Consider the following 24,981-nt stretch of genomic DNA (forward strand, 5'->3'; position numbering starts at 1 on the left):
TCCAGATAAGAAAAATCCTCTACATTAAATTTCATAGTTTCAGGGCACCTGGGTGGCTCAGTTGATTAAGCCTCTGCCTTTGGCTCAGATCATGATCCCAGGTCCTGGGATGGAGCCCTGTGTTGGGCTCCCTGCTCAACGGGGAGTCTGCTTCTCCCTCTCCCTTTGCTGCTCCCTCTGCTGTGCTCTCTCTCTCTCAAATAAATAAATAAAATCTTTTAAAAAGAATAAGTAAGTTTGGTAGTTTCCATACATCACTTAGCCTCTTTGACATAAATCATGACCTTAATAAAAGTGAATTCCTATTGTCCCTAAATGTACCTATTTCTAATGTATGCTAATAAATAATATATTGTTTCATCAGCTTGCTATAACTCATTAGACATTATGTACTTTATGTACTCAAAAACCTGTCACAACTGATAATTTTCATAATATCTCAGGAAAAATATTAAGCATTTCATAAGTATCATTTCTTTTGGGGTTTTGTTTTTTTAAATTATTAACTTCTATGAACTCATAAGTTAGCACCCTGGCCATCTGTCCCATATTTTGCTAATACTATATTTTACCCGATTTTTCATGTGTCTGTTTTTAATGGTATACTCTATCATTCTCTTCCCTTTTCTTTTGTACTCAGAAAAAAGCTTTCTCACACCAGGATTCCACGACCCTTTCTAAGCCATGAGGCCAGCAGTCAGACATCCATGCTCCCAAAGAAGCCGATAGTAGGCACTGTAGAATGAGCTTTGTCCCTCAGGGTGGAGAACACTACAAAGTTCTTCCTTTCTTCACAGGCGTGCCAGTGGTTTGAACTTGTTTTTCCAGCACACAGCAAGCTTAGCTATGGGAAAAACTGGTTTGCCTTGAGTAGCCTCCCATGGTTTCACAAGGACCCCCAAGGAATATTTTATAGTGATTCCATCTCTTCTTTCCTCTGTGAAATGAAACTAACAAAATTCTCTAATTACTTTTAACATGTATCATTACCTTGTCTATGCTTCCGAAGAGCACACCAGGAAAGTACTAGTACTACTTTCATTTTACAGTCGAGGAACTTGAGCCAGAGAGAGGTGAAGTAATTTGCATTCTGGAAGTGTCAGGGCCAGATCCACGCCCAGGACCCAGGACGTCTAACTCCTCAGCCCAGGTTTCTATTTACCTCACCCTGTAGCCCTCCATGTATGGTACAGACCTTTGCTCTGTGTCAGCACAGCTCCTGTGGGAAAACTTGGGCACTTCGGTACCCGGTGTACTCAGACCAAGGAGGTGAAGACTCCCAGTCCTCCCGTTCTTTCCCCAGCTCTATGATAGGACTCATAAAGCTCAGATGACAGTGAGGATGGGACGGTCAGAGGAGTGTGAGGCTCTACGTGAACGTGACTGCTATATGGAAATGCACTTTCAGATGCCTCTCATGGAGGGAAGCCATGAGCGTCATCCCCATTCCCACACTGGTGTGGCATCTCTGTGTGTAAAACAGTGGCTGTGCATTCCAGGAGGCTTCCTGGGGGTCCGCACTGAGCGACATCTCCAGGTGCATTACTCACTTGCTCCTTACAGCAATCCTTTGGAGGAGGTTCTAGTAACCCCATCTCACACATGAGAAAACCAAGGCCTAAATGGTCCAGGAATGGCACACCTGGTGATGGCAGGGCCGGTCTAGCTGAGGCAAAGCTGAAAGGGGCAACTTTTTCTGAGGGAAGAATGTTAGGCAATGAGCTTAACCCCTCCCAGCCTCAGCTTTTTCATACTCCAAAACCTTTCTGACTCATCTGATTATGGAGATTAAGTAAGAAATACATGTGGGAAGGTACTTAGTACACAGCAGGTGCTTGTGTGTATGTGTGTTTAAGAGATAGTAGCCACTGGGCAAGAGCTGCTTATAAAGGTTGATTTAAAACACAACTTGGAGACGTGGTCCAAAGCTTTCCCTCAGCTCACATGTGCGGAGGCTGACAGCCTTCTCCCCTGTTTGGGGTGTCTGAGAGCGCTCTCCTGCAGGGGTGCTGTTGTCAGACAAAGAACCACCTATGGGTTCAGCAGAGCAAAATTCATTCCCTTATGTTGCTCCTGAGAAAGATACCTAATCTGGGGGTGGAGGTAGATACTGCAAGAGGAGAAAAGACCAGTTTTGCCTTCTCCCTTCCATTACTTTAATGCACTGAAAACTGTGACTTTGGGGAAAATAACACCTCTTTTCTGAAGCTCCTTGTCTCATCTGTAAAATGGAGCCGATGGTATTTTATCTGTAGATACTTTATATGAGAGTAGAGGCTCTGGCTGCCTCCCCACCCTCTCAGCTGTCGGCAGTGTGGTGCCATTCCTCTTTCTCCCTTTGCTCCCAAGGACTCTCCCGCCCCAAACCAGCCTCCTTAGAAATCATGCCTTGAGCTGCATGTTGGACTAGCCAGGCTCCCAGGTCCCTTTCAACTCTTTGATCCTTCTCCTCCTTGAGATCTGGTGCTTTAGATTTGGAGGACAGAAGAAGCCTGAAGTATAGACATATCTTCCCTTTGGAAGACAAAGTCACAACTCTGTATGTCTGAGGACAGGAGCCTCCCATAGCACATGCACAGGAAAGCTCTGTCTCATTGACTTTACCTTCAGCAGCATCTGATATTTTATAAGTCTCTGGCTTGGTCCTCTGAGATACTTAAAAAGAGGGAGATTGTGATCCAGTTGGCGCTGGCAAACCTTTAAAAGCCAAACAGAAACAATGTAAAATAAAACAAACAACACACACACACACAGAGAGAGAACAAAGTGGCAGCATTTGAATACAAGAAATGAAACAGGTTCTTTATGGAAAAGAGGTACAGCTGTGTTGACCAACCTGGTAATGTTACCAAATTGTTGCGTGCCTCAGGAACAGTGTGTAAAATGAGACAAAGGGGAAAGAGGATGGCTTGGCTAGTAATTCTATATGCAACTAGGGAAGTAGGACCGTTTATTTCGTTTAGAAAGCAAGTCCACTTCAGATCCTGAAAAAGAGGCAGCCTGTCTTTGGGGAGAGGGGGGTGTCTGTTCAGGTCACTTTGAGTCTAGAAGTTACATGATGACTTACTAATGTCTTTCCAAGGAGCCCCAGTTTGTGGACTTTTGGACTTAATTCTTTTAAAATCCCCATCCTAGACAAGGACTCTGATTTGCTCACTCAGCTACAGCTGCTTCTCACAGGCCTGTCCCATAGAGACCCAGGGCCACCTCAAAACCTCCAACATGTAATTTCAAAATAGGAGAGACTTTTAATTCATAAAAATTGCCATAAATTCAAATGCCAAATTCCCCTGCCTCATTCATACTGCTGGTTTCTTTAAAGACTTGGCACACATAAGCATTGTCCAGGGAAAACAATTTGTGGAAGACTTTGTGATCTCAACGTTACCCCAAAGAAGGTGCAGTCTTGACATTCTTGCCAGATTGCTCTAGCTCGGGGCAGATTCTTATGGTATTTAAAATATATTTGAAGATCTTCTTTCTGAGTGAGAGAAGAATTGGAATTAATCAGGTAGCATTTTTCAGTAAGTGGACAGGATGACATCATTTATTCATTCAAATATTCAACAAACCTGAGTATTTTCACAGTGTGAGGAACTGGGGATGCATGATAACCTTATGTTGGAGTGACTGTGTGATGGGAAGGTGAACAGGAAGTTCTACACAACCATAAGTACTAAACACAGATTTGAACAGAGTGTTGTGGGAACAACCACAGGATTCTGGTAAATCAGTAAAGTCATCAACAGGAGTGAGTTTTAATCTTCCTCCTTCATCCTCTGCTCTTTATCCAGGGCATCACTGTCTCCCCAGAATAGCTCTGCAGTGAGAGGTAAAACTGACAGAAAAGGTGCTGGTGGCTGATGGGCCCTCCTTTCTCTCTCCCTATCTTCCTATTTTGATCATCATGATGCCAACCCTAGGGGGAAAAAAAACCCAAGAGACAACCAAAAGATGGAAATACCCCAAAAAGAAAATGTGGCAGCTTGAACAAAACAACACAGCCCTAAGTTCTTTGGGCAACTCCCAAAGCAGCAGGCTCTGCCTCAGACATCACCTTTGACCTACAGCACCAGATGCCAAGACAGAAAAATTATACGACTATCTCAGAGCTGGAGATCTCAAGAGGGATTCCAAGTGCTCTGTGACCTCTTTCCCATTGCATCAAAGACCATGGGAGGTAGGCACATACTCACCAATACCCCAGAACGGTTACCCCAGGCCTATGGAGTCAACTTGCCAGCTTCATCCACTCAATCACTAGCACCTGGACCACAGAAGCTATGCTTGCCACAGAACCTGTGGTACTCTGGTGGAGAAGCCCACGCGGCTGCATCCTTGTAGATTTCTGGGTCCCTATTTTTCTCAGGCCAACTCTTGATGTCCTTCATGCAGACATAGGTTATTGTTTTCCCCACAGCTTCAACTATGTCTATTCTACTTCTAAAAACACTGCTGTAGTGAATGCTTTCTATTTCTACATGTGTGTGTGCATGCACACATGTTTAGGAAGGGAGATGACCCTTGAGAAATGTTGTTCAGACAGGTTAAGGAACTAGAATAGTAACTCAGAGCTTAACGATATGTTCATTATTTATTCATTCAAGAACTATCTATTGTGTGCCTTTGATGTGTCAGGCACTGTACATTTGTGAAATTCAACATCTTCCACAATAGAGTAGCTTACACATGGGGAACACTCTTGCCATACCAAAGGCCAGGCTTATAAAATACTACAAATTGATTAAGGCATCTCACCCACACTGGGTCTGTCAGAGCACAAAAACATTGGCCTTTAGCTCCTAAAAGAATTCAAGGTTTCATTGCTTTTAACACTAACCACCAGAAGATTCTTAAAAGCTAGAGGAGACTTTGGAGCTCCAGATTCCCACCAAGCGAAACATCCTGGACAGTCAGCCACCTTTCCCCAAACTTTTCCAGCATCAGAGGCACCTGGTTCTCTCGGTGGATGCTGAGCTGAAATGTGTGCTCCTGAAATCCTTACCCCTTGATACTATACTTGTGCTTCGAACAATGCAGAATACCATAGGCCTTCAAGCACCAGAACATGACTGTTGATCTAAATTTGCTTTTCAATCCAAAATTCCTTAAAGAAATTTAAGGAATATACACTAACCAGCAGCATATGAAAGTGCCCAACTATCCTCACCTACTTATAGAATAAATTAGGAGGCTTAAAAGCTACCAAAAACTCATATTCACACACGATCGTTTATGCATTAGGATGGTGGGCTGTTGGTGGATGGTCCAGGTTCAGTTCTTGGCTTTGTCAGTTCCCAACCATATGGCCCAAGTTCAGTGACTTAACCTCTCGATATTTCAGTTTTCTTATCTATTAAGTAGATTCACAGCAGCAGTCAACTATGACGCTGTATAATGAGATGATGTATAGAAACTGCTCAACAAATGCCCAATACATACGGAGTACCCAATACATGGTGGCTATTCACAAAGCACTTTTTATTTTGTAGAAATCTTCTGTAAACAGTATTTCATTAAATATCCACAATGTCTTTACATATTGGTATCATTAAGCCTATTGTATGGAGGAAGGAAATTAGACTCCAGGAGTTTAAGTGACGTAACATGAGTTTATGCAGATTGCAAGTGGCTCACCTTAGATAAGAAGTTACATTTCCTGAGTCCCGCCCCAGTGCTATTTCCATTGTGCATGTCACATGTCAGAGCCAATGGAACTCAAGGCAGACTACTGACCAAAACTATTCTAGGTAGAGCTTGGTCTCTGGGGCAGAATTTTTCTGGATTCTGCAGACTATAGAGTCTGATTGAAACATTTGACCAGAGCAATATTTCAAAACTCATTTTCATGATTAATGGAATTCTGCAAATATTATTGAGAAAAGGTCAACTGTTGTAATAAATAATCGGTGAGGGGCCCACCTCACTGACTAACAAATACACAGCAGCAGCCAATTCCTTCAAGGAGCCTCAAAGATTAGCTAATCGTGGTTTTTAATTACTACATCTGTCCTGGACTAATAACTTTATGATTGAGACCAGTTTATTACTAGTACTATGTCCCCAACATCATAAATCATACAGGATTATATGCAGAGTTTATAGGCAGGTCTGGATTAATGATTTCTCAGGTTTCTCCCAACATGGGGGACTATAGAAAGCTCTCACTTTAGGTGAGAGATTCTTCTAGGAAAATATGTTTTGTCAGCCGTTCCTAACCATTACCTTATACTTGGGACAATTTTTTTTTTTTTTTTAACCACGTCCCTTTTCTCCCCACAGGAATTTGGTCCTTTCCTCATCCAACAGTTTAAATAAGTCTTTGCAATGATGATGTAAGCAACTATAAAATATTTCTAAACTCTGAAACTAGATTTCACATCAGTGGTTTGATGAATGCAAAATTACAAAACACTACAAAACACAAATAATACTACAAAGTAATTCAAAAAGGAAATTAATCAGATTGGATACAGCATAGTTTGTAGTGTACCTTGAATTTGGCACTTGACAAAAAAAACCTACAATGAGGCTGAGGGAAAACCCATACAGGGCCATGGAAAGGACCTTCTAAGCTGGCAAGAGCTCTGAGGGTCAAAAGCTCTATTTCTCCATTATGTCCAAAGCCTTAAAACCTGGGGATTTTTGTTTGCTTGCTCTCAGTTTATTACACATACCACTCTTAGACTTATCAGCCAAAATTTGAGTTCTTTATAATTTTTGAGTTGACCTGTTGTCTCAGGCTTACAAAAAGAAAAGGAAGAGAAGGAAAAGAAGGTCTAGTTGAAAGAGAGAGGAAATGCAAAAGACTTAGAAAGTCCAGGGCACCAGGATCATCTGCATAGTCCTCCCAAGGGAAGAAAGTGGTGGGGAGTGGTGCTAGGTTATACATTTCTCTGTGCCAGCTTTGATGGGGCATCACTGGTCCAAATAGCTTATTCACTGCCCAAAGTAGGGATGCAGAGAGGGCAAGAAGGAAGAAGTCTGTGCAGTGGGGAAGAGGAAGTCAGAGATACGGTGCTGTACGGCAGGAAATCCTGTTAGGTGCTAAGCATAAGTGGGACCATAGACACTGAACTGTACCTCTGAAACTAATAATACACGATATGTTAGTTGGACTAAAATTAAAATAAAAAAAATAAACTTTGAAATATGCTCCAAAGTTATTTTTTCATTAAGATTAGAAAAAAAAAATAGAAAATAAATTCCAAACTGAAAAGTAAAAAAAAAAAAAAAGGACCATAGATTTAACATATTCTAACCATTCTCTGTGCTGTAAAAAAATAAAATAGAAGAAAATATATTTTCTAAGACTTTTAATTTACCATCAGTACTTCTGCTCTTGAGAGTGTTAGTGAGGAATTTAAGCCTGCTGTGTGATTCTTGTTAAAAAAAAAAAAAAAAAAACAGTGAGCTTAGTCATTCAGAGGAGGATCCTCTGTTTTGAGGAGGGGCAGTCCTTCATGTCACCAGGCTTTGCGGGAGGTCAAGCTTGGAAGTTGCTCCCATCTGTCATGTGAGCCTAGTTAAACTGGACTCACCTCACCCTGGGTGACATACTGCAAAGGACTCCTGCTTTGCATTCAAAAGGCTTGTGTAACTTGTCAGACCATTGGTGTTCCCATTTGCCTTTGCCCCTCAACACAGGAAAATTAAGGGCTAAACTTTAATCACATGGCTATTTTGACTTACAGGAAGCACAGACTTACTCTCTCGAGAAAGCAGCGTGCCAGCATTTCGGGGTTTTCAGTGCACTTTTCCAGTTCTTTCAGAAAAGTCCTAGGGAGGGAAAAGTATAGTAACATTTTGATTTTTTTTTTTCATGTATGAGGTTAAGACACATGAGGGTTTTTTAAAGTAAAAATCACATAAGGTTATTAAGACGTGTTCAGAAAAATGCTGTTTTCCAAGGCTTTATTGCTCTTGACTCATCTTTAACACACTGATTTGGAAGAAAAAAACATTCTGTGACATTACTAGGATTCCTTAAAGCCACCCACAGCTCTCCTGATAATTCTAGGCACTAGCTGGAGACAGCCAAGATGCACCAAGGCTCCCTAATGCATGAGAATCACATGAATATGGTGCGAGATGCCTGGGTGGCTCAGTGGTTGAGTATCTGCCTTTGGCTCAGGTCGTGATCCTGGGGTCCTGGGATTAAGTCCCGCATAGGGCTCCTGCATGGAGCCTGCTTCTCCTTCTGCCTATGTCTCTGCCTCTCTGTGTGTGTCTCTCACGAATAAATAAAATCTAGAAGAAGAAGAAGAAGGAGAAGGAGAAGGAGAAGGAGAAGAAGAACTGCTGTTGCTGCTTCTACTGCTAATAGCACTGAGAGCTTAAGGTAAGCCAGGCATAAGTACTTCATAAACAATATCTCATTTAATTATCTACCAAACCTGGTAAGGTAGGGTTTCATAAATGTGAAACCTGAGGCATAAAGAGGTTGAATGACTTCTCCAGGGAAGGTAGCAGAAATGGTATTCCATTTCTGTTTTGTGTCTGACCAATGGACAAGAGATGAGGTTGGGAAACAACTCTGGGTGAATTCACCAAGCAGTCTCTTCTTTTCCATCAGTTACATGTATGATTTGGGGTTATTATACCGAGGAAAGAGAGGAAATGAGCTGTAGTTTCATTTGTGAAATGAAAGGCTTGGAAGATGATCTTCAAAGTCTCTTCCTCTTCTAATTCTCTAGAACTCAACACCCAAGCAGCTCTGGGCTAAGAGGACAACTTGTTGGACCAGTTAGCATTTTCCAACACCCTAGCTCCCAGTAGTACTCTATGACAGTAGGTATGTTGACATGTGCCTTGGTCATCTTTATTCCTAATGTTGAACACAGTGACTGACACAGAACAGGTCCTCAATAAATGCAGATGCATGAATAGATAAATAAGCAAAGGAAAACATGCAAAAAACATAACATTAATGCCCGATACCTGGTATGTGTCATTGATGCCTTTTTCCTTCTCCCTCTGAGATCTGTGGCACTTCTTCCCTCTTCATCCCAACCCATCCCAACCAAGCCTACTGACTCTGGACTACCTGCTTAAACCTGGCAAAGTCTACACATGTTCATCTTCAAATCTCATCAGTCTGATTTCCATTTTTTCTCTTACTTTCCATTTTTCCTGATAATTTGAATTCTTATATACCTGTTGTGAAATTCATAAAGTTCTCTAATATTCCCAAAGAGAAACTCCTTGTTATTCTGAAGAACGTCTGGAATCAGATGCTTCAGCCAAATAAAATCCATTGGAGTGATATATCCCTGCAGAGGTGGAAACAAGGTAGGTTTTACAGATAGAAACATTTAAGAGATGATCTGAATTTGCTAGTCTAGGGACCAAAACTTTAATAATTGGGAAATATGGCACACTTATTTTCTGAAAGCCATTCCATCAAACACTTTCTTTTGATATTATTTCCTTCATGTGTCCATCTTCAGAAGAAGATGGTTAAATTTAAATGGCAACGATAGTAAGATGGCATTTTATAGAAAGAACAAATATATTTTTTAAATGTTTATGTTATACCAGTCAAGTGTGAAAGCAAAAAACATATGCATCATTTTACCACCACATGCAATTACTATTGTTTTATTTTATTTCCTTCATGATTTTTAAAAAGTTTATTTTATTTGGTTCTAATCACGGTACATATATAATTTGTATTCTGTTTTTCTATATGCGTTTTAGGCTCTGCTTGCAAATTTCTACATATATTGTTTTTAATTTAATCTTATAAGCATTTTTCAATGTTGCTACATATTATTCAAAATAATTAACTTATAACAGTTGAGCAATATTTCATTCAGCATAAATATCAGACTTTATTAACATCCACTTTTTATTGGTGATTTTGTTTTCTTCTGATATTTTATTATAAGCAATTCTATTATAACTTTGTACAGATAATTTATTCCTCAGGATTATTTCCTTAAGAAAATAGGAAAAATTCATATTTTCACTCTCAAGCAAAACAACCTACTTAAAACAATTCTCCCTTATTAAATTATCAAAAGCATTCAAATTATCGTGTCCATTGTTGGCAACTACAGGGTGAACCTATTGGGCAGTGCTAAAATCAGTATGAATTGGCACAATCCTTTGGAAGTTATTTGGCTACACGGATCAATAGTCATAAGAATGTTTTTATTCCTATTGCAAAGATACTTGCAATATTGTAGGACCTGAACTCTTGGTGGAAATTCTAGAGACATATGGCAACTATTTTAAGTCTGTTTGTGCCACAGAATCTCTCTAATTTGAATACATGCTTAACGTCTACTACCCCAATCTACTTACATCAATTATGCTCTTAATCTCTTTTATATAAATCTCTTCCGTCTCAAGCAAGTCATGTATAATGCGCCTGAATCACAGCAGCAGGTGGGAATATAAAAGAGAAAGACAAGGAGGGGAGAGAGGGTTTTTAGAATTCTTTTAGAATAATGCTCATCAATACAGTTCCCCTAAGTGGCTTACCTACTTAGGTTGCAGTCAGTTTATTCTGTTCTACTGAACACCCAAGGCCAACATCTCACAAAAGCATATTCTGATCACATTGGCATAAGAAACAGTAAGGTTAGAGGACTCCAGATTCATCTGTACAGCCAGTGAATGACCTATCCTCTGGTGGGGCACAATGTAGGGGTCAGGAGTGCAAAGATTGTGGAGTCAGAAATGCCAGGTTTGGATCCTTGGTCAGGAAGGCCTGACAGACCTACACATTGTGTGTGTAGTTTCTGAGATTTTCTCTGGAGCTTTCTGCTGTTTCATTGCTCATGCATGTGGGTGGACTTTGCTGTGCATGAGATTAGATGGATTCCAGTCATGCTCCCTTTCTCTGGCATCTAATGCTTCAGTAGGATTGGTTTCCTCAGTCAATAGACATGACCTCTGTCTGCTTCCCTTGAGGAAAGCAGGTGCAGGTCATGGTGGGCAGAATGCTATGAACCCCCAGATTCCTGACCCCTTGTGTACATACACCTCCTCTCAGTTAATTAACTGAACACTAATTTAGGTGCTGCTATGGAGGGGCTTTGCCATTCTGTTTTGTTCCAAATCAGTTGACCTTAGGTAGTAGATTCCCTGGTTGGGCTTTCCTAGTCTCATGAACTCATCAGATCTGGGCCTGGAAGTCAGAAAGATTGGAAGCATGAGAAAAATTTAACGGAAGGGAAGCTGTCCTTAGCTGGTTCTGGAGATGGAAGAGGCTATGTAGCAAGCAAAGAACATAGGCTGCCTCTAGATGCTGAGAGTGGCCCCCACCTAACAACCAGCAAGGAAACCAGGACTTTAGTTCTATAATAGCAAGGAACTGAATTCTGCATAACCACATCAACTTAGAAGAGGATATTGAGCACAGCTGACCGACTTTATTTTAGCTCTGTGGAACCTGAGCACAAAGCCAGTCTTGCTGCGCCTGGACTCCTGTTGCAGGAAATTCTGAGCTGCTAAATTAGTGGTCATTTTTATGCAACAATAGAAAACTAATAAGGTAAGGCCAGACCCCACATCTATCTCCAGATAGATTGTTTTTCTTCCTCTTCTTAGGCACTTTCTCTTTAGGGCTTTCTTTTAGGTCTCTAAGTGAGTTAGGGTTTGTACAGGTGATCACGTGTAGAATATATATTTTTATGGTTTCCTGGGAGCTGCTGGTAGGTTATCTATTTTTTAAAAATATTTTATTTATTTATTCATGAGAGACACAGAGAGAGAGAAAGACAGAGACACAAGCAGAGAGAGAAGCAGGCTCCCTGCAGGGGAGCCACCCAGGTGCCCCAAGTAGGTTATCTATTAAAAGGTAGCCTCTCCCAGTAATTTCTCTGACATTGGCCATACAACATTTTTCTAAATATGCTTCCTTATTCAAGTGAAATAAAAGCAAAAATAAGCTTTTAGGACTACATCAAAATAAAAACCTGCACAGCAAAGGAAAAACCAACAAAACTAAAAGACAACCTATGAAATGGGAGAAGATATTTGTAAATGACATATGAGATAAAGGCCTAGTATCTAAAATACATAAAGAACTTATACAACTCAACACCAAAAAAAAAAAAAAAAAACCCCAAATAATCTAATTAAAAATGGGCAGAAGATCTGAAGACATTTCTCAAAAAAAACACATACAGATAGCCAACAAACACATAAAAAGATGTTCAATATCACTTATCATCAGAGAAATACAAATCAAAACTACAATGAGATATCCCCTCACACCTGTCAGAATGGCTAAAATCAAAAAAACAACAAACAAGTGTTGGTGAGGAGTGAAGAAAAAGGAATGTGGGAATGAAAATTGGTGCAGCCACTGTGAGTGTGGAGGTTCCTCAAAGAATTAAAAGTAGAATTCTAGTAATTCCACTACTATTTACCCGAAGAATATGAAAACACTAATTTAAAAAGATAATTGCACATCTATGTTTATTCCAGCATCACTTACAATAGCCAAATTATGAAAACAGCACAAATGTCCATCAATTGATGAATGGATAAAGAAGTGGTATGGGAGGATCCCTGAGTGGTGGCTCAGTGGTTTAGTGCCTGCCTACAGCCCGGGGTGTGAGACTGGAGTCCCAGGATCGAGTCCCACATCAGGCTCGCTGTGTGGAGCCTGCTTCTGCCTCTGCCTGTGTCTCTGCCTCTCTCTCTCTCTCTCTGTGTGTGTGTGTGTGTGTGTCTCCCATGAATAAATAAATAAAATTAAAAAAAAAAAAAGAAGTGGTAATAGGTTTTCAATAGAAGCTGAGTCATGCTAGTATAACACAGTCCTGGTATTTTAACTGAACTAAAAAAAAAGAAAACAAACAAGATGGGCACCCAGGTGGCTCAGTCGGTTAAGCCTCTGCCTTCAGTTCGGGTCATGATCTCAGGGTCCTGGGATCAGGCCCCAGTTTGGGTTCCCTGCTCAGTGAGGAGCCTGCTTCTCCCTTTCCCTCTGCCTGTCCCCCCCAGCTCATGCACTCTCTCTCTTTCATTCTCTCCAAAATAAATAAACAATCTTTAAAATAACCAAGATGAAGAACAGTTTACATAGTACGACTATGTAAAAGGGAGTATGTGTACATATATATGTAAAATTGTCTATCCTTAGAAAATTCGTGCAAAGGAACAAGACACTGTTAACAGTGATTGCTTTTGGAGAGTTGTACTTAAGGCTAGAACACAGGTAAGGAGAATTTTTACATTTTGTTCTATGCCATTTTACAATCTTTGATTAAAAATTCTACCAGTTTTATAATTTAAAAAGTGGTTTACATGACACTTTAAAAAGAATGTTGTAGAGGTTATAGCTCAACAACTATCTTTTCTTAAAATAACAACTTTTGTATATATTTTTTACTAGTTTCAAAGGTGGAATTTAGTGATTCATCAGTTGCATATAGCACCCAGTGTTCATTACATCAAGTGCCCTCCTTACTGCTCATCACCTAATTACCTCATTCCTCCATCCACTTCCCCTTCAGCAACCTTCAGTTTGTTTTCTAGAGTTCACGGTATCTTCTGGTTTGCCTCCCTCTCTACTTTCATCTTATTTTTCCTTCCCTTCTCTATGTTAATGTGTTCTGTCTTTTAAATTCCACATATGAGTGAAATCATCTGATAATTGTCTTTCTCTGACTGATTTATTTCACTTAGCATAATATCCTCTAGTTACATCCATGTCACTGTAAATGGCAAGATTTCATTCTTTCTGATGGCTGAGTAATCTTCCACATCAAAGATTGTTTTTATCCATTCATCTGTTGATGGACCTCTGGGCTCTTTCTGTAGTTTGGCTATTGTGGACTTCACTGCTATGAACACTGGGCTGCAGGTGCCCTTTCAGATCACTACGTTTGTATCTTTGGGGTAAATACCTGATAGTGCAATTGCTGGGTCATAGGGTAGCTCTACTTTGAACTTTTTGAGGACCCTCCACACTGTTTTCCAGAGCAGCTGCACCAGCTTGCTTTCCCACCAACAGTATAAGAGGGTCCCCCTTCTCTGAATTCTCACCAATGTCATTTCCTTGATTTGTTCATTTTAGCCATTCTGATAGGGATGAGGTGGTATCTCATTGTGGTTTTGATTTGTATTTCCCTAATGCTGAGTGATGTTGAGCATTTTTTCATGTGTCTGTTGGCCATTTGTATGTCTTCTTTGCATCTATTTATAAATGCTTATTATAAGACAAGAGTGGTAAAGGATAGTCCCAAAGTATACAATTTCAAGAAGTATACTGGCTATCAAAAAGTTATTTTAAAATTACATTTGGCTAACAAAGTCACTAAGAAGTTCTTCTGCTTTTTATAATCATCCCGAAAGGACAACAGTTGCTATATCAGAAAGAAATAGGCCCTCTTAGGCCCTTATGAAGCGCTATGCTTAAGCAACTTGGCGAAACTGTTTAAGGACGTATTGACAATTAAATGAAGTCAGAAGACAAATAACTAGGTGGTGAGTAGAAATCAACTTTATTACCCAACAGTTATGTAAGAACTTAGACTCTTAGGAGTTTTTAGGAATCTGACACAAGAAAATATTCACAACTCAGAGGGAAAAAAAAAATCCCTTGTCAGGTCATGTCCCAGTTTATAATTTGGAAACGTCCAGAGATCTTATCTGGCTGCTTCAATTTACTTGTTTGAGTGCAATGGGTACAACTCCAATGATAGGAAGTCCCCTGTACACATCAGCCTAGATGTCAGTTCAGATTCTTTTTTTTAATAGCCTTCACACCACTGTTAAGCCACTCTTTTCCCTTTCTTGCCTTAGTTTTTTAAAAAAATAACGTTTTTATATGGAAGAAAATTTATGATTTTTTCTGATGATTGCCCACTTTATTATTCCAAAGCACATAACTTTGTTCGTAGAAAAGACTATCAAGGATTTAACCTCTCAAGTCATCAAGTATGTATAATGTAGATGAAGAATAGAAAACATGATAAGTACTCAAGTAATATAAAAACTTTTGAACACCTAGAGCATTTATGTCCTGATGGATATCTATTCAGAGGTAGAGAGCACTGTAATTAGGGTACCAAATGGAATTGAGATGCCAGATCAGCCCGCAGTAATGTACTCTACACTAGCATACATTCCGTCAGTTTGTTTTACATGTAAAAGTGGATCTTCCCCTACCTCCTGATCCTGAGGTCATTAAGGAGGAAATGGAGGGATAATATGTTTTAAGGAACTGTTTCTTCTCTGAAGTCATATTTCAAGGTAGCATAAAAATAGAGCTTTGGATACCTGGCTCCATTCTGTATGACATCTCATATTTTTTTCAGATGACACTATAACCCAAGGGCAAGAATGGAAAATTAAAAATTGAATGCAACCCTATTTTGTAAGCAAGATCATTAATGTACATACATGTTAGGATTTCCTGATGTTTCTTCTTTGTCCCTGCATCCTGAGCCCTTCATTCTCCCCTCCCCATTTCCTAGCTCTCTAATTGAAGAATGTCCCTTTGGAAACCAGCCTGCCTGAAGTGTATTTTTATTTTTGCTCACTGATTGTCAACACAACTTGCCATTAAGAGTTTTTATCTACTCGTGTATGACAGATCACAACACACACATCATAAAGTATTAGATTTTCACTTTTTTTTTTTGACAGTTTTCATCTGAAACCCTTTTTGCCAAGTTGAAAGGACTGTTTTTATCCTTCTCAAATTCTAGCCCATCTAACATAATGGATACTCACCTTCTTAAGCCTTTGTCTTCCTTTGGTTTCTCTTTATTATTCAAACCTCATTCACCACCCACCTGTCTGTTTCTTCTCTGTTCCCTCTTTGTTTCATTTTCCTCCTCCTGTCTTATGTTGCCGCTCCCATAGCTCTGAGTTCAAAATTTCAATTTCCTTCCTCTTCTCTCATGCCATGGACCCTCCCACATTGTTATTGTCCTCCCAGACTTTTGGTTATGCTCAAGCCCGTGTTGCCAATAGTTTACACACTTGTCACCTGCGTGCTTCCCAGACACCTCATCACCTCAGGTTGAAACAGAACTCATTAGACAGGAGTAGCAGGTGTATCAGCGGAACTGTCACTTCCTGGGTCTCTAAAGCACAGCCATCATTTCAAACTTCTCCCTACTATTATTGCTTATATAACCAATCTGTTGCCAAGCCTCATCATTTCATCTCTCAACATGCTCTTGGAGTCACTGCTTATTCTCCATTTCTGGTGCAGCCAGGAGAAAGAAAGCAAGCCCTCCCCTCCTCTCATTTGGAATACTTTGGTGCACTCCTGGAAGCTCCCTGGCCTCCCACCAAACTATTTTGCAGACTACCAGTCTATGCCATTTCTAAAGATGCATTTCCATCATGCCATCATTCTCCCTATTCTGAAACTTAAAATAGCTTCCAATTGCCCACAATTCCCAACGTTCCTTCCAGAATTGCGACTCTCAATTTATGTGATAAGAATCTACTTGAGGAGCTTGTTCTAAAGGGAAATCCAGACCCATAGATCCAGAGCAGGGAGTAATAAGTGGGAGTTATGGCTGGAATCTATAATTTGCACAAGCACCCCAGACAACCTAATCCAGATGTTCTGCTGTTCAAACAAGTAACACTGATCTGACTCACTCCTTTTAGCTACCTCCTGCCTCCCCCCACTCACCTTTACTTACTTAGGCCAGTGTTATTATTTTACACTCCTGTTCAAATCTAATCATTCTTGAAAACTCAGTTCCAATTCTCTCTTTTCCATGAAAACTCTAACAGCTTTGAATGAAATTGGTACCATAGTCTTACCCTTACTCCCCAGACAAAAACCATTAGATCCATTTACAAAACATTTATTGGTTATAGGCACCATTATAGGCACTTGAGCTCAAGAAACGCACCATAATCCCAGACCTTAGTTCATAGTCTAGTGGCAGAAACAAGAAAATCAGTGACTCCAGTACAGTGTGATAAGGTACCAGGTAGTCAGAGGAGTTAGATGCAGAGGAAAAGCTGAAATTAAGCCAAGGGTAGCAGGAGACATTGCCAATTTTGAGTTGAGTGAAGTTTAAGCTGAGTTTTAAAAGGAAAGGAAGCAAGGGGAAACGTTTGAAATAAGTACATCCAAGGGTGAGGGGAACAGAACAGAGGAGAATATAGAGACGAGACTCTTATGCTCTACCAGTACTTGTAAATTCTTTGGTGGGGCTGGGCCAACAGTCTAGTAGCTTCATAAAATGCCAGAAGCAAATTTAACCTTAATGACCATTCAATTTACCTTATCTTGCAGATGAAAAAAAAAAAAAAAAAAAGTCCAGAGCCACAGTGAGTTGCTAAAGATCCTTGCCTTTGGCAAAGCCAATGTTCTTCACACTGTTATGTTTCCCCTCTTTGCCTATGTTTGGAGTGCATCCATAGTCCTATTTGCTGGTTACTAAATAAAACAAAAATTAAAATGTAACTGGTATGATATTATAAAAACCCTGGGCTTCAAGGTATTAGTTTTTAAAGTTTATTTCTATATCAAATATACAGGGTGACCTTGAGCAAGTCACTTTCTTTCCCGGGGTGCCCATTTCCTTATGTGTCAAAAGGCCAAATTAGATAAGCCTAAGTATCTGTGCTGGCTCTCAATGATAATTTTCTAAATATATTACCATTTATAATAAAATGTATGATGGGGTCTTTGGTCTAATCACACCTTGCTTTTTATTTCTCACAAGACTCTCTATTCCTTCACATCCTCAATGAACTAAATACCAAATGTGTAACTGCAAAGTGCCCCAGAACAGCAAGGAGAAGGGGAATCAGCATGGGCTGGAGATGTCCTGGAGAAGGTGGAATCTGAGCTGTCCTCTGTAAGAGATAAGGGGGAGACAGCAGGGGGTCCAGGAAGAAGGAAACATGAGTGGGGTCTGGCAGGAGCCATGCTGCTGGGGCAGGGGCTGGATGGACACCCAGGGAGGCAGGGGCTGGATGGGCACTCAGGGAGGCAGGGGCATCCCAGATGGAGGAGTAGTCTGTCCTGCCAGGCTACAGTGTAGACTTGATGCAGGAGCCCAAGGGAAGGTATGGGAGACTCATTCGGCCAGCAGAGCAGACAAGGCTCCAGGAGCCCGTGCCATTAAGCACAGAAGAGGCCCGAGGGCTCGGACTTAGGAAAAGATGCTCTTACTTCTACATCCTTCTTTTGTTTCAATGAGGTGTTCCGTAATTATGCAATAAATTCTCAGAAATGTAAATGGTAGCAACATGAATGCTACAGACTCACGCAATGATCATGTTGGAACCAAAGATATTTTAGGTATCAAGAAAAGGTCTGATTAATACAAATACTTCCTTGGTTCTTGGAAGGCTAAAAGTTGAGACGTCTGCTCTGTTGCTGATGTGCCATCTGTCCCCTCCCTTCTTTTGTATCTCAGTTTCTATATTTTGCTGTATGTCAATTGGATTTGACCTCATTCCTTATTCTGATGTGTTTAGAGTCAACTACCTCAAATTCTTTTGGGAAGAGGATGGGGCATAAATAAGTTATTATTAAAGTTTATCTAGATGGATGCTGGTTTTTCAATATCATGTAATAAATAATGACTAAGTAATTTCATGCATACTGCACTTCTTAAAAGAGGGATTGATTATAAGCCAAATTTCATTAATACTAATTCATTCAAGTTAACCATCCTGCATATATATAGCATTTTAGGGATTATAAAGTTTTTTTTTAATTGTGGTGAAATATACTAAAAATTTACATTTAAACAAGTTTTAAGCGTAAGATTCAGTAGCATTAAGTACATCCAGAATGTTGTGCAGCCATCACCAAAACTTCTGATATTCCAAACTAAAACCCTGTATCCAAAAAAAATAAATAAATAAAAATAAAAATAAAACCCTGTATCCATTAAATACTAGCTCTCCATTTCTCCCTTCCTCCCCCCAGTCCATGGTCATCTCTATTCCACTTTCTAAACGTCTCTAAGAGTCGGGCTATTCTGGGAGCCTCGTTTAAGTGGAATCATACAAAGTCTGTCCTTTTTGTGTCTGGGTTATTTCGCTTAGCACAGTGTTTCAAAGTTCATCCATGTTGTAGTGTGGGTTAGAATCTCATTCCTGTTGAAGGCTGAATATCTTCAGTTGTCTGCATATACTACATTTTGCTTATTCTTTTGTCTGTTGATGTATACTTGGGTTGCTTTCACCTTTGGCTCTTGAGAATAATGCTGCTATGAACATTGGTATGCAAGTCTCTGTTTGAGTTTCTGCTTTCAATTCTTTGAGGTATATACTGAGAAGTAGAAATGCTAACTCATACGATAATTCTGTTTCTAACTTTTGGAAAAACCACCACAGTTTTTTTTTTTTTCCACCACAGTTTTCTACAGTGACTATACCACTTGACATTCCCACTAGCAATGCACCAGGGTTACAATTTCCACATCATTGTCAACATTTGCCATTTTCCATTTTTTAAAATAATCGTCAGCCTAATGAGTGTGAAGTAGCTGTTTTCTTAATGTGTGTGCATCACCTTCCTTGATCCATTCAACACCTGACAAAGAGCTCCTCCAGGGCATCTGTCCTGTTTTATTTATCCTTGTCTGCATGCCTTATGAGTAGGTAAATTCTCAATAAATGTTTATTGAATGGATAAATTCAGGTACTAATTGTTAGGTAGGTACTAATTGTTACTATTGTTCTATTTCACAGAAGAGGAAATTGGGACTCAGAGCATTAAGTGACCTGATTGAGGTCAAGTTGCTGGCTAGGCACTGCTACTGAGGTCAAGTTCAGGCCCTCTAGCTCTAAAACCAGTGATGAAAACTGATGTGCCAAGGGTGAATGTCAGTCCACTGAAATAGTACCCAATATTCTGACTCTGTAGCTTAGCTCCATAAACGACAGGACCTACACAGTGGTGACACAGGTACGCAGGTTATGGAGAAAAAAGGTCTGGCTCAGGCCATCATCTGATTTATATGTAGGATTGAAGGGCTCTGTCTCAAATCTCAGAGCCATGGTGCATAGGTACATCTGGAATCCAAACATAATAAGACATCCTGTGGGTTATTTCTGCTACACCAAGGAGATTCCTGAAATACTGCTGATAGGAAAAACGATTACTTCAATCCATGGGAAAGGGAATTACCGGTGCTAACTCCAACAGGAATATCCATATAACTCAATAATTTTTGGCAAAGAAAAAAAACCTGAGACTGCTAATAAGCTTCCACCTCATGCAAACAAAGAGAAATCAATTGCAAAAAAAAAAGAGATTCCCAAAGGTAAAATACACTTGTACAAAATAAATTAAAAAGATCAAACAACACTGAGAGACACTGCTTTCTCCACCCTACATACCTCTTTTGCAGACCCATTTGTATCTGTATCTACTCAGCAGATATCATCACATTATTCTATTAATTCCTTTCCTCCCAAGAGGGCTTATTTATTTATTTATTGATCTGATATGATAGAAATATATTTCTCAGAGTTATTGCTCTCTCTTTCCAGTATTCCTTAGCCCTATACGTGCAGGGTCAAACGGGTGTTGACATTGGGCTTTCTGACCTTATACTGTCAGACCAACCAAGATTGATTCATGAAATGTATGTTGTTTCAGATCATATGATTTATCAAGGACTTTAGATCTCGCCTTTTAGAAGTGTTGTTATAAGAAAAATCTTGGTATAACAAAACCATTTTTTTTTTTTTTTTTTGTGATAGTCACACAAAGAGAGAGAGAGAGGCAGAGACACAGGCAGAGGGAGAAGCAGGCTCCATGCACCGGGAGCCCGACGTGGGATTCGATCCCGAGGCTCCAAGATCGCGCCCTGGGCCAAAGGCAGGCGCTAAACCACTGCACCACCCAGGGATCCCAACAAAACCATTTCTAACTCTTAATTAGTGGTCCACTTATTTTAAGTAATACTCACAATAAAAATCCCGGGTAGGCTTACAACTGTCTTGTTATAATTGTTTTGAATGGGATTTGAATCACATATACTCCACAATGAGCACTTAGTAATGATTTGCTAAGAAAAGAGTCATAGAGAATGATATTCTAGTTGTCCCTTAAATATCAGCACAACCAAACTTAACTAAGTACAAAATTTCTAACACAAATGACTGTGTCTGGGCCAGGCATGCATCCCCGTACCATAGCCAATAACTATTTCCTGAACATTTCCATGCTCTGTAATGTTACAGACGTACCACCCCATCACAGACCTAAGTCATTTTGCTCAGTTTCGATAGCTCTGGCAAGGCTGGTGCCAGTTGTCTTTTAAAATATAAGCAATAACCAGACGGCATTCAAGATTGTCCCTCACAAATGTCACTCATTTACTCAAGTTGGGTATGCCCTCCTGAGTAGGAGAGGGAGGTGGAGTGAGAAGCAGCTCCCTGGAACTTGCCAGAACCCCGCAGAGCCCTGGGGGGTGTGAAGCCTGTGTCAGATCTGCAGGTGGGAGGGGAGAAGAGATGATGCTGAGGAGTCATTGTCAGGGAGCCGTATCCAGTCACTGTCCCTGGGGCTGTTGGAGCACCCGCAGCATGGAGGGGAAGCCCCAGCCAGCCTCACTCCCACCCCCCAACCCTGAGAGGCTCACCCTCTCAGCTCTGCTGGGCCAAGGAGGGTCTCAGGAGCAGGGCCTGCCTCCAAGACTGTCCCCATCCCCATAGGGCCCCACTGGAGGGTTAGATGAGCACATCAGAGGAGCCCCTGTGTGTTGATGTGGAAGGAGAGGACCACGGGGTGTCGGGGGAGGGTCCCCAGGGTAGAGGAGGAAGGAAAGGAAGATGATGGGTTCTGAGAATGACCTGCAGGTAAGGGCCTCTGTGTGCCATCAGTTCCCTACAGCTTTCCGTTCTGGCCATACCTATGATGCTTTCACGCAGCTGCCAAGGTCCTGGAATTGAGGGAGGATGCCAAAGGATGCCAAACCACAGGCGCAGAGGCGAGAGCCGGAGGAAAGGGACTAGTGTGCCTCCAGTGTCTGCTCTGGGCCTTGCCGGCTCCAAGGGAGAAGTACACAGGGGCCTTTGTCTGTGGCTGAAGCTTCTTGGAATGAGAGTCTGAACATTGGATGAATGTGGGCAGCGCTGAGCAAAACTTCAACTGGACCAGCAGTTAATACGGATTCACTCTGTGCAAGACGTTGGGGCAGGGCCTTCAAGGGAACTGGAGATGAGCAGGAGGGGTCTCCACCCTTAAGAGCTCTGGGGACTCTCAAGAGTAGGGACAACAGATCCACAGACAATCTCTACAGTGACAAAAGGCCACCGACTGTTACTGACAGGTCACCTGTTGGGCTGGGTCTCCTGGTGAGAAGGATTCTGGCCTCTGGGGCCTTCAAGTCCCACTCATTCACCAGTTCGCCAGCATGCATTTGGATATCCCATTTCACACATGCTCAGCTCAAGACTGATGAGACCCTCAAGTTGGGGGCCCAGGATCTAGGCTAGAAATGTCAGGCACCAAAGGCAATGGATGGGATCACCAAAGAGCAAGTATGGAGAGAAAAGAAACCTGGCAGGATTAGTGTGGGGTGGGAGGGGGCTGGCAGGCAGTAAGGGAGGAGGAGGCAGCCTAGGAGATGCTGTATTATTTTAACAGGTGATGCCATATTCACAGAAAATACTTTTCCAAAGATGTGAAAAAGAAACAAGCAGGTCCTTTCAGAGCGATGACAGATGCAGCACGAAGACCCCTCTGCTGGCTCTTCATGCAAGAGGGGCTTTCTGCAGCCTGGGGTGGTCCATGCAGCTGACCTGACCAGTGATCAGTACTCTGCACACGTGATTGCTGTTATATTCAGTCCTTACTGGATCCTTCTGGGGGGGAATAGCTGTGAGGTGCAGAGAAGTCAGGTCACTTGCCCAGATCCCGGGGTGGGTGGGGAGTGAGGTCAGGATATCACCCCATCTCTCTCGCAGCCCAGGTCTTGCAGGAACCTGGCTGGTTTTGGAACAGGTGGTCGATGGGGTGTCTGAATTCACAAAACAGTATCTGTACAGGGTCTGTGAGGAATGTTCTTATCTAGCAGAGCCCCAGAAGGTATACATTTAAGCTAAACGAGTCAAGGCTGGCACTATGTCTGTAGGCTTTAGCTGTGTTAGACACAAAGCCAGTCAGTTATCAAACCCATTGCTGCTTTTGTATTTCAGTCAACACTCAGCTCGTCTCTGGGTCTCTTCTGTTTCTCCCACCTCCCACGTTCTCTTGCATGTAGGTCTCAGTCTTTACCCATAACACATGCTAACGCCCTGATGCCCTGCCCGCAGGTTCTCTCTCCTACATCAGCTTCCCCTCTGCTCTATCTGGTCCCTTCTAAATATAACATGCAAATTGCAATTCTTCTCATTTTTCAAGTTAACCATCTTGATGGTACAGTACTTTTTCCAGTAATTTCCATAGTTCTCTAGTGCTCTGTGAAGCACATTTCTGAGAGAGAGAGAGAGAGAGAGAGAGAGAGAGAGAGAGATTTAAAGTCATTTATAAATCCACTTGTAGGGCACCTGTGTGGCTCAGACAGTTAAGAGGCTGCCTTTGGTTCAGGTCATGATCCTTGGGTCCTGGGATCGAGCCTCATGCCGGGCTCTCTGCTCAGCAGGGAGTCTGCTTCTCCCTCTCTCTCCCCACCCCTCTCTCTCAAATAAATAAATAAATAAATAAATAAATAAATAAATAAATAAATAAAATCTTTAAATAAAATAAATCTAATCGTAGTGGTCTTTGTTCAAAAGCAGCTACTGTGGACACTGAGGACATGGCAGTGACACTGTCCTCCATGCTCTTCAAAGCAGCATCACCTATCATCTCATTTTATTTCCAACAAATTTCAGAATTTTCATACATTCCTTCCCAATAAAAGAAACGTGAGTACTTTGTTCTATACCATCAAGTCTAACATCCTCTTCCTCTCCCTGTGGGGTGGCATAGGGAACCAATCTGCAGCAAGAAATCTCCCCAGATGGGCCGAAGAGCCTCCTAGGCTGCTGCTATCTTCCCCGTGTGGTGGAGGGGGTGTGGGGAGCCAGAACAGCCCTTCTGGTTCACTCTGCTGGGCCTCTGTCTCCCCTCCCCTCCACATCCTCTCCCATCTCTGGACCACAGCTTGTAAATCCTCTTATCAACCTCCTGACTCATGAACTCTTACCAACCTCCTGACTCATGAAATCATTTATCTGTCTGCAGTGTCTATCTATAACTAGAATGATGTAAATATGTGAATTTTATATGTGTTTTTCAATGTTTCAGTCAGTCTGTATTTCTTGCAGGTACAGTCCTGAGTTCATGCATGTGGAACACATGTGGTGACACATGTGTATGTGGACCTGGTTCCAAATGACTGAAAGGAATATAATGGTAATTGAACATTTGCACAGAAATAGAATATATACATATAACAAAGGGGCAGGGGGGAGGGATTGTATGTGGAACCACCATCAGAGTTTTATTTCCCATAGATAAAGAAGGGAGGTGATTTGCACTGTACTCACTGAATTAGCTTATGTATAGGGATCGCTGTCGCTGACTCCCTTACAAATCACATTATATTAATACTTCTGTATGTGGTCTGACATGCATATGGCACTATGATCTACTAGCAATGATGAGCCATGTTCTCTATCAGTAATGTATGAAAAATTGATTGCATGGTTGAAAATATGGTGAAGGGCTTAAAGAAAGCAATTATGAAATGTCCTAAAAATCCAGTTTGAAATAACAAATACAGTGTTGTGTTTACAATTTCAAACCCTGATTTAGTAATCTACTTTTAACCCATTGCCTGTCTTATTGCTTTTACAATAAGAAACCCAGAGCTTTTATTTTACCGAAGTTTTTGGGTTAATTTTTTTGTTTTCTGTCATGTTCTGAAACATGTACAATTACAAGATCAGTCCAAATATCACCTGTTAAATGATAATGTTTGTTCTATTAGGAGACGGCTGGAACATCTGAGGGACAAGAAACAAACCCATAAAGGATTTATTCGTAATCACTTTGCTTATGAGAAATGTATATTCTCGTGATTT

The 24,981-nt window shown here is 41.1% G+C and overlaps 1 protein-coding gene across 3 annotated transcripts in view; it reads right to left on the reverse strand.

Annotated features, from left to right (window-relative positions):
- MCF2L2 (MCF.2 cell line derived transforming sequence-like 2) overlaps positions 1–24,981 on the reverse strand; it is a 238,246-nt gene that overhangs the window by 44,213 nt on the left and 169,052 nt on the right. For all 3 annotated transcript variants that reach the window (XM_025451559.1, XM_025451561.3, XM_025451556.3), the window contains 5 exons: positions 10,309–10,375; positions 9,157–9,272; positions 7,710–7,779; positions 3,389–3,481; positions 2,605–2,697 (listed from right to left, as the gene is read on the reverse strand). In XM_025451559.1, the coding sequence (XP_025307344.1) occupies positions 2,605–2,697; positions 3,389–3,481; positions 7,710–7,779; positions 9,157–9,272; positions 10,309–10,375 (439 nt within the window). The remainder of the gene's footprint in view (positions 1–2,604; positions 2,698–3,388; positions 3,482–7,709; positions 7,780–9,156; positions 9,273–10,308; positions 10,376–24,981) is intronic.

This window comes from Canis lupus, chromosome 34 (genome assembly GCF_003254725.2).
Source record: "Canis lupus dingo isolate Sandy chromosome 34, ASM325472v2, whole genome shotgun sequence".
Lineage (NCBI taxonomy): Eukaryota > Metazoa > Chordata > Mammalia > Carnivora > Canidae > Canis > Canis lupus.